Source organism: Salvelinus namaycush, unplaced genomic scaffold (assembly GCF_016432855.1).
Source record: "Salvelinus namaycush isolate Seneca unplaced genomic scaffold, SaNama_1.0 Scaffold1463, whole genome shotgun sequence".
Lineage (NCBI taxonomy): Eukaryota > Metazoa > Chordata > Actinopteri > Salmoniformes > Salmonidae > Salvelinus > Salvelinus namaycush.
In genome coordinates this window covers 47501-57500 of record NW_024058190.1, presented here as the reverse complement: position 1 = coordinate 57500, position 10000 = coordinate 47501, and the positions used below count along the sequence as shown (strand labels likewise).

General features: G+C 43.5%; 1 protein-coding gene across 1 annotated transcript in view; it reads left to right on the top strand.

The window, feature by feature from the left end:
• LOC120036748 (nuclear receptor subfamily 5 group A member 2-like) overlaps window positions 1-10000 on the top strand; it is a 54391-nt gene that overhangs the window by 186 nt on the left and 44205 nt on the right. Inside the window, exon 1 of the mRNA XM_038983123.1 lies at window positions 1-490. This exon is cut by the window's left edge and continues 186 nt beyond it. Within this exon, the coding sequence (XP_038839051.1) occupies window positions 1-490 (490 nt within the window). The remainder of the gene's footprint in view (window positions 491-10000) is intronic.

The window sequence follows — 10000 nt, the reverse complement described above, 5'->3', positions numbered from 1 at the left end:
GGCCGCCTCCAAGGGCCTGCTGCTCAGCCACCACGGCCACCCGCACCACGCCGCCCTGCCCCACACAGACTACGATCGCAGCCCCTTCGTCACGTCTCCCATCAGCATGGCCATGCCCCCCCACACTGGTTCCCTCCAGGGCTACCAGGCGGCCTACGGCCACTTCCAGAGCAGCCGCACCATCAAGTCAGAGTACCCGGACCCGTACACCAGCTCGCCCGAGTCCATCATGGGTTACAACCCGTACATGGACGTGTACCAGACGGGCTCGCCGCCCAGCTTCCCGCACCTCATCGTGGAGCTGCTGAAGTGCGAGCCTGACGAGCCTCAGGTTCAGACCAAGATCCTGGCCTACCTGCAGCAGGAGCAGGCCAGCCGGGGGAAACACGACAAACTCAACACGTTCGGCCTAATGTGCAAGATGGCCGACCAGACGCTGTTCTCCATCGTGGAGTGGGCCCGGAGCAGCATCTTCTTCCGCGAGCTCAAGGTACGTGAGGCACTGAACACAGACGCCATGTTGGATTTGGCACACACACTGTATAAGTATGTATTGTTTTTTCACATACAGGAATATCATTCAGAGGCCTTAAGTTACATAGTACACATAGAAAAACACTAGTCAAACACATTTAGGTTCATTTGATTTAATCAGATCCGCTTCAGCTGACATCCGCATAGCTGATGTTTTCACGGTGTCGTTAGGGCTGTTAAATCCAGAAGTGGCTCCCGACATTATACCTAAAGCGGACATTGACATTGGCTGCACAGAGTCACATTAAGAGTTTGAACACTCGATTAGGCTGACAGAAATCCTCAATATTTTATTTAATGATTTTCAATTTGAGCGTCATTATTTCAATATAGCCTATAGCCTCACAAGAGCAGCTGCTCGCCGATTCGACAGCTCCAACTGGAGGATCCACCTGTACCTGAATACCCGAGACCCGATCCGGGACCCGAGTGGGTCCGGATCCAAAATTCTAAATAATGTCACTCGTATGGGTAGGACCTGATATGATAGTCACGGGTCTCGGGCATGTGTAATTTTAACTGATTTCTCCAGAAGGACCCGTACAGATCCGGAGACCGCAGCAGTAGAGAGAAAGAGAGAGAAAAGAGAGAGATTTATGCTCCTTGCTTTTTTCACCAAGTGACACGTGTAGCTTGTTGTTATTGTTGGCCAATCATTAATTATCAAAGCGGGCACCAGCCTACAGTCATAGAGCCTCAGTGTGGGCAAAAGTCAGGAGATATCTAATCAATGGAAGATGGAATTAAAATGATGGAACTAAAAGTTAAAGAAGAAGGACAGGCTACAACGACCAAGACTCCCAACAGATAGTCTGCTACTTTATATTCTGAATGGAGTTGTTGTTGTGTGTAACTGTAGGAAAGAGAAAGTGCATGTTGCCTCAATTAGCCTAGCTAGCTAATTTAACTAGCTTCTCCCGCTTTCATGCAGTCAAGACAGGTACTATGCAACCATGTAAGGTGATAAATAACCTAGCTATGGCAGCTATTAGTGTATTACAGCAAGAGTCTGCTTGGTTGGTCTCTTGTCTCTCCCTCTCTCCTCCATGTTCCTGTGTCACTCGCTCACACTTAGAGTAGCCTATATACATAGCACAGCGCTTGCTAGGGCATCACATCTTTCTACTTCCTCTCATAGTAGCTAACATATACAGCACGGCCCCTGCTAGAGGGTCCCCTCTCTCTACCTCCTCTCACAGTAGCCTACACACCCAGCACGGCCCTTGCTAGAGGGTTACCTCTCTCTACCTCCTCTCACAGTAGCCTACACACACTGCACGGCCCCTGCTAGAGGGTTACCTCTCTCTACCTCCTCTCACAGTAGCCTACACACACAGCACGGCCCCTGCTAGAGGGTTACCTCTCTCTACCTCCTCTCACAGTAGCCTACACACACAGCACGGCCCCTGCTAGAACGTCACCTCTCTCTACCTCCTCTCTCTCGCGCTTTATCAGCTCTGATTAATATAGTAGCTTAATAATGGACTTTTCTGCTGTTTCTCTCACTCGGACCGGGTCTGGATCCAACCAAGTCTATATTGAACGGGTTTAGTTGTCCTTGGGTCCGCTTGGAACACGTCTCTATAGTTTTGAATTTTTTATTAACGCATATCGGGTCCGGGTGGAAAAGCTCCGGATCCATTTTGGAACTGGTGTAACTTTTCCGACCCGTAAAAGCCTCTAGCTTCAACACCGCCAAAACATTAGCAATGGGGTGTCTGCTATCGCCGGTTACCGCTGGATCTGATTGGATCTAGGACTTACAGTACACCTCTATTCTGTATACAGTTTCCTTTGTTTTCACTAAATTTCACATAAATCCGTTTTTAGTTTATGAAGTTGCTAAACTACTGATGTGAATGAAAATAGATATGTTGGTTAGCCAATTAGAATATACAAATGTCATGCAGATTACACATGTCAAACGTACTATTACATTTGAGTCATTTAGCAGACTCTCTTATCCAGAGCCACTACAGTAGTGAGTCATTTAGCAGACTCTCTTATCCAGAGCCTCTACAGTAGTGAGTCATTTAGCAGACTCTCTTATCCAGAGCCTCTACAGTAGTGAGTCATTTAGCAGACACTCTTATCCAGAGCCTCTACAGTAGTGAGTCATTTAGCAGACTCTCTTCTCCAGAGACACTACAGTAGTGAGTCATTTAGCAGACACTCTGATCCAGAGTCACTAACAGTAGTGAGTCATTTAGCAGACTCTCTGATCCAGAGCCACTAACAGTAGTGAGTCATTTAGCAGACTCTCTTATCCAGAGCCTCTACAGTAGTGAGTCATTTAGCAGACTCTCTTATCCAGAGCCACTACAGTAGTGAGTCATTTAGCAGACTCTCTTATCCAGAGCCTCTACAGTAGTGAGTCATTTAGCAGACTCTCTTATCCAGAGCCACTACAGTAGTGAGTCATTTAGCAGACACTCTTATCCAGAGCCACTCACACTCCGTACTGGTCCCCCGTGGGGAATCGAACCCACAACCGTGTCGTTGCAAGCTCCATGCTCTCCCACCTGAGCCGGTCGGTATACCTATCTGCCCTATTTGTGTGGCCTTGTATAATTCATCCTTCGTTTTGTTGACAAGTTCAATGTTTGTTATCCCTAATAGACAGTTTACCACACACATATGTAGTTGAAGTTGGAAGTTTACATACACTTAGGTTGGAGTCATTAAAACTCGTTTTTCAACCACTTCACACATTTCTTGTTAACAAACTATAGTTTTGGCAAGTCGGTTAGGACATCTACTTTGTGCATGGCACAAGTAATTTTTACAACAATTGTTTACAGACAGATTATTTCACTTATAATTCACTGTATCACAATTCCAGTGGGTCAGATGTTTACATACACTAAGTTGACTGTGCCTTTAAACAGCTTGGATCATTCCAGAAAATGATGTCATGGCTTTAGAAGCTTCTGATAGGTTAATTTACATAATTTGAGTCAATTAGAGGTGTACCTGTGGATATATTTCAAAGCCTACCTTTAAACTCAGTGCCTCTTTGCTTGACATCATGGGAAAATGAAAAGAAATCAGCCAAGACCTCAGAAAAAAAATTGTAGACCTCCACAAGTCTGGTTCATCCTAGGGAGCAATTTCCAAACACCTGAAGGTATCTCGTTCATCTGTACAAACAATAGTCGCAAGTATAAACACCATGGGACCACGCAGCCGTCATACTGCTCAGGAAGGAGACGCGTTCTGTCTCCTAGAGATGAACGTACTTTGGTGCGAAAAGTGCAAATCAATCCCAGAGCAACAGCAAAGGGCCTTGTGAAGATGCTGGAGGAAACAGGTACAAAAGTATCTATATCCACAGTAAAATGAGTCCTATATCGACATAACCTGAAAGGCCGCTCAGCAAGGAAGAAGCCACTGCTCCAAAACCGCCATAAAAAAGCCAGACTACGGTTTGCAACTGAACATGGCGACAAAGATCGTACTTTTTGGAGAAATGTCCTCTGGTCTGATGAAACAAAACTAGAACTGTTTGGCCATAATGACCATCGTTATGTTGGAGGAAAAAGGGGGATGCTTGCAAGCCGAAGGACACCATCCCAACCGTGAAGTATGGGGGTGGCAGCATCATGTTGTGGGGGTTCTTTGCTGCAGGAGGGACTGGGGCACTTCACAAAATAGATGGCATCATGAGGAGAGAAAATAATGTGGCTATATTGAAGCAACATCTCAAGACATCAGTCAGGAAGTCGCAAATGGGTCTTCCAAATGGACAATGACCCCAAGCATACTTCCAAAGTTGTGGCAAAATGGCTTAAGGACAACAAAGTCAAGGTATTGGAGTGGCCATCACAAAGCCCTGACCTCAATCCAACAGAAAATGTGTGGGCAGAACTGAAAAAGCGTGTGCGAGGAAGGAGGCCTACAAAACTGACTCAGTTGCACTAGCTCTGTCAGAAGGAATGGGCCAAAATTCACCCAACTTATTGTGGGAAGCTTGTGGAAGGCTACCCGAAACGTTTGACCCAAGTTAAACAATTTAAAGGCAATGCTACCAAATACTAATTGAGTGTATGTCAACTTCTAACCCACTGGGAATGTGATGAAAGAAATAAAAGCTGAAGTAAATCATTCTCTCTACTATTATTCTGACATTTCACATTCTTAAAATAAAGTGGTGATCCTAACTGACCTAAGACAGGGCATTTTTACTAGGATTAAATGTCAGGAATTGTGAAAAACTGAGTTTAAATGTATTTGACTAAGGTGTATGTAAACTTCCGACTTCAACTGTATACACACACACACACATGCCCGTGAACTCACTTCTCGTCAAACCCACCCAAATCTTTTATCTTCACCCGCCTTTAATCTTTCCCTTTTATGTGTCTGCTCGACACTAATGCAATGTGTACAGAGATGAGAGGGAGGGCTGCGGTGTAGAGCTCTCGTCCTGATCAAAATTCAGTAGCCAGCCCTATTTACGCGCTGTGACACACTCCGGGTATGGGTTAGGAGAACTTTGACCTTCTGCCTTCTGGCTCTTTTCATTCAAAGCAGCAGGGTTCTTTATCATCTTTGAGATTTAGAAAATATATAATATAATATAATATAGAAATATTATCATCGAACCACAATGCATCCATCAGAGTAGCACAAGTCAATGGAAGCATGCTGAGGAAAATACAGTATGTCTGTATTGCTGTTAATGATAATGCACTAAATGAATGAATGATATTCTAACCCATTTAGTAATAATGCATGCCTATTTGAAGTATTTACCTTCTCTACTAAACAAATAAACCTTGGAGCGAACAAAACCACTCTGCACACATTCTCTGTTCCTCTCAGGGACAAACAAATGAGGAATAATCAGGTTTTTACAGGAAGACTCATTGACGTTTTATCACGGTCTGTTCTGAAAGCTCTGTTTTCAGTAAGGATACTACATCAGACGGTTTTCCTGGCCCGTTTGGAGCCAGAGTAAAGTTTGGTTGACATCACTCACTACTTTGTAGTGTTTCTTCAACCAATCACAAAAAGTTGCCTACCAACAATGACTCTAACCCAGCAATGAGTCTTCCTGTAAAAACCTGATTATTCCTCATTTGTTTGTCCCTGAGAGGAACAGAGAATGTTTTCAGCGTGGTTTTGTTCACTCCAAGGTTTATTTGTTCAGTAGAGAAGGTTAATATATGGAGAGCAACATAAAAAGCTCTGATGAGCATGTGGATCACCTGGGTTCTTTAGTTCTCTCTCTCTCTCTCCCCCTCTCTCTCTCTCTCTCTCTCTCTCTCTCTCTCTCTCTCTCTCTCTCTCTCTCTCTCTCTCTCTCTCTCTCTCTCCCCTCACTCGCTCTCTTTCTGTCTCTCTCTCTTTCTCTCTCCCCTCTCTCTTTCTGTCTCTCGCTCTCCCTGTCTCTCTTAATTCAATTCACTTTCTCTCTCTCTCTCTCTCTCTCTCTCTCTCTCTCTCTCTCTCTCTCTCTCTCTCTCTCTCTCTCTCTCAATTAAATTCACTCTCTCTCTCTCTCTCTCTATCAATTCAATTCTCTCTCTCGTTCTGTCTCTCTCAATTCAATGCTCTCTCTCTCTCTCTCTCTCTCTCTCTCTCTCTCTCTCTCTCTCTCTCTCAATTCAATTCACTCTCTCTCTGTCTCTCTCTCTGTCTCTCAATTCAATTCACTCTCTCTCCCTCTCCCCTCTCTCCCCCTCTCCCTCTCCCTCTCCCTCTCTCTCTACCTCTTTCTGGCTCTCTCAATGCTCTCTCTCTCTCTCTATCTCTCTCTCTCTCTCTCTCTCTCTCAATGCTCTCTCTCTCTCTCTCTCTCTCTCTCTCTCTCTCTCTCTCTCTCTCTCTCTCTCTTTATGGCTCTCTCAATTCAATTCACTCTCCCTCCCTCCCTCCTTCCCTCCCTCCTTCTCTCTCTCCCTCCCTCCCTCAATAATTTGCTTTATTGGCATGACGTAACAATCAAAATTGTCAACGGAACAACAGTAACAACAATAACCAAGGGTTTGTCAGACACTGTCCCTCAACTTATGGCAGGCAGCAATGTAGTGCGCTGCCAACCCACAGCTCTCCGCGTCCTCCCCCAATAGGACGGGTAGCCTATCCTCATCAGAGAGGTCTTTGAAACCTTGAAACCTCAAATTTGGGGAAATGACACTCTCTAATTGTTTTAGATTTTTTACATTTTGTCAGGAAATGCAGCTCTGTCTCAGGTTCTGCTGTTGTGCAGTGGTTGCACAGCCTTTCCTCTACAGGGAGCCAGGTTTTCCTGTGTCTACCCTTCTCAATGGAAAGGCTGTGCTCACTGAGCCTGTACTTTGTCAAGGATTTTCTAAGGTTTTGATCAGTAACCATGGTCTAATAGTTAGCCACGGTGTACTGTCGATTTAGGGCCAGATAGCACTGCATTTTGCTTTGTGTTTGTGCTTGTGTTTCCCAATAAGCAATGTCGTTTTGTTTTGACTGTGTTGTAATTTGTTTTATTCTGATTGATTGAATGTTCTGGTCCTGAGGCTTCAGTGTGTTAGTAGAACAGGTTTGTGAACTCAGCCCCAGGACCAACTGGATGAGGGGACTCTTTTCTTTGCACAGCTCTTGGCATTGCAGGTCTTGGTAAGGATATGAGAAGGCGTCACTGTATTTTAGATGTTTTTTTATTATTATTGGATATTGACCTAATTCTGCCCTGTATGCATTGTTTGTTGTTTTCCTCTGGACATGTAGAAGAATCCTACAGAACTCTGCATGCAGGGTTTCAATGGGGTGTTTGCCCAATTTGGTGAAATCTTGTTTTGCAAGTGGATCCCACACCTCGCTGCCATAAAGTTCAATTGGTTCAATTGGTTCAATTAGTGTTAGCCACATTTTAATGGGTATTTCAAGTTGAATTTATTTTTAATGGCGTAGAATGCCCTGCGTGCTTTCTCTCTCAGTTCATTCACTGCTTCATTAAGGTGTCCAGTTGAGCTTGTTTTAAACCTAAGTAATTGTAGTGTGTGCAGTACTCTATATATTTTGTACCAATTGAGAACTTTGGTCTAATTCCCTGAGAATTAGAAAAAAATACTTATTTGAAACTTATTTGAGGCTTTTTGGGGTTTACTGCCAGGGCCCAGGTCTGGCAGTACTCCTCTAGCAGGTCCAGGCTCTGCTGTAGGCCATGTGCTGTGGGTGACAGCAGGCATAGGGCATCTGCGAAGAGTGGGCATTTAACCTCTGAATTGTGGAGACTGAGGATTCTTCTAGAATAGTGGCCAATTCGTTGATATAAATATTGAAGAATGCAGGGCTCAGATTGCAACCATGGCGAAGGCCCCGCCCCTGGTTAAGGAATTATTTTATTTTCTTGCCAATTTTAATGCTGCACATATTGCCAGTATACATTGATTTAATTATGTCATATGTTTTACTTTGTAGAACAGTCCTGTATGCCAAATAGAATCAAATGCTTTTGGAAGTCGATAAAGTAAGCGTATATTTTGGTATTATGTTGGTGGACATGTTTATCTATCAGGGTGTGTAGGGTGTAAATATGATCAATCGTGCGATGTTTTGGTATAAATCCAATTTGGCTTTTACTCAAGACATTGTGCTTATTAAGGAAGTTTAGAACTCTTACATTTATAATACTACAGAAAACCTTCCCCAGGTTACTGTTCACACAAATGCCTCTGTAATTGTTAGGGTCAAATTGGTCTCCGTTCTTAAAGATTAAGGTTATGAGTCCTTGATTCCAGATGTCAGGGAAATAACCTACACTCAAGATCAAATTAAGCAGTTTTAATATAGCCAAGTGAAATGTTGCACTAGTGAGTTTGAGCATCTCATTTAGGATGCCATCAGGTCCGCATGCTTTTTTAAAGTTGAGGGCCTGAAGTTTCTTATAGAGCCAATGGATTGTGATTGTCCTTTATAACCTTTTCTAACCCATTCAATTTCTCATTAATTTGGCGTTGTTCTGCGTTTGAGTCAATTTGAACAGTGTTGAATAGTGTTTTAAAATGGGTTGTCCACATGTCACCATTTTGTATCGCTAATTCCTCTTGTTTTGATTTTGCCAGAAGTTATTTGTGTTTATGGACTCCTCAATTAGTGTCAGCTGCTTGCTGTTGTACTGTGCTTTTTTGGTTCTGAGTGTACGTTTATAGAGTTTTAAAGTCTCACAGTAATGAAGGCGTAATTCACCATTATTTGGGTCTCTGTGCTTTTGGTTGGATAGAGTTCTCAGTTTTTTCCTTATAATTTTACAATCTGCATTAAACCAGTTGTCATCTGTGGTCTTTTTGTTTTGTTTTTTATCAATTTCAGTTGTGCTTCTTTTGCCGTTTGCCTGAATATATAGTTGATGTTTTTTATTGCTAGATTGATGCCTTCTTTACTGTGAGTGAATGTGGTATCCAGAAAGTTATCTAAGAGTGTTTGGATATTTTGGTTCCAGGTTGCTTTCTGGTATTCTTCTGTGCTGTTTTGGGCCCATCTGTATGACTGTCTGATGTTGTACAGCTTACTGGGCTGTGAATGTCTGGTTGTTTCCATGTCTGTCCTTTAGAGCAACAAGGTAATTTGGCTGTGATCAGACAGAGGTGTTAGTGGTTTGACGGTGAATGAGCTGAAAGAGAAAGGGTCAATGTCTGTAATAATGTAGTCTACTGTGCTGTGGCCAAGAGGTGAGCAATAGGTGATTCTCCCCAAAGAGTCCTTCTGTAACCTACCATTGACAAAGTACAGACCCAGGCTTCTACAGAGCTGCAACAGATCCCTTCCGTTTTTGTTGATGTTGCTGTCGCTGCTGTTTCTATCGGGGAGATGAAGACAGATAGAAACAGGCCTGTAATAAAGCTGTCCCCTCGTGTGGTCGTTAGATCAGGTAGTGTTCCTGTGTGCGTATTTGTGTCCCCACAGATGAGCACACTCACACTGCTTTGCTTTAGCTCTGTTTCTGTGATGGCACCATTACCTCTCTGTAACCTGTGGGACAGTGAGTGACAATGTCAGCCATGTCTCCTGCAGAATGATGACGTCAACATCTTTAAGATTTTTGTTGAACTCCAGTGCTAAACTTTTCAGTCCAAAGGTTGATGAGTTTAGGCCCTGAATGTTCCACATGCTAACTGATAGTGATTTCATTTTGCAAAAAAATAAAGAATAGGGTCAGAAATACAGTAACTACTAACTATTAAGTTGTTAAGAGTGAGATCACCTGGATAACTGCAACAAAAAAAATCTGTTTTATATATATATATATATCTGTTCATTGAACAAGTAAACTTTTAGTACTATAGGTGTGTGTGTGTGTGTGTGTGTGTGTGTGTGTGTGTGCACACGAGTGCATGCGTTCGTGTGTGTGTGTGTGTGTATGTGTGTGTGTGCGTGCGTGTTTAGTGCAGATGTATTGGAGGAGCTGTTTAATCTCACTCAAGCCTACAGGGTTCTCCTGTCCTCAGACGACCTCTGCGTAGCTGCGCTGGTCCTGCTGTTGAGC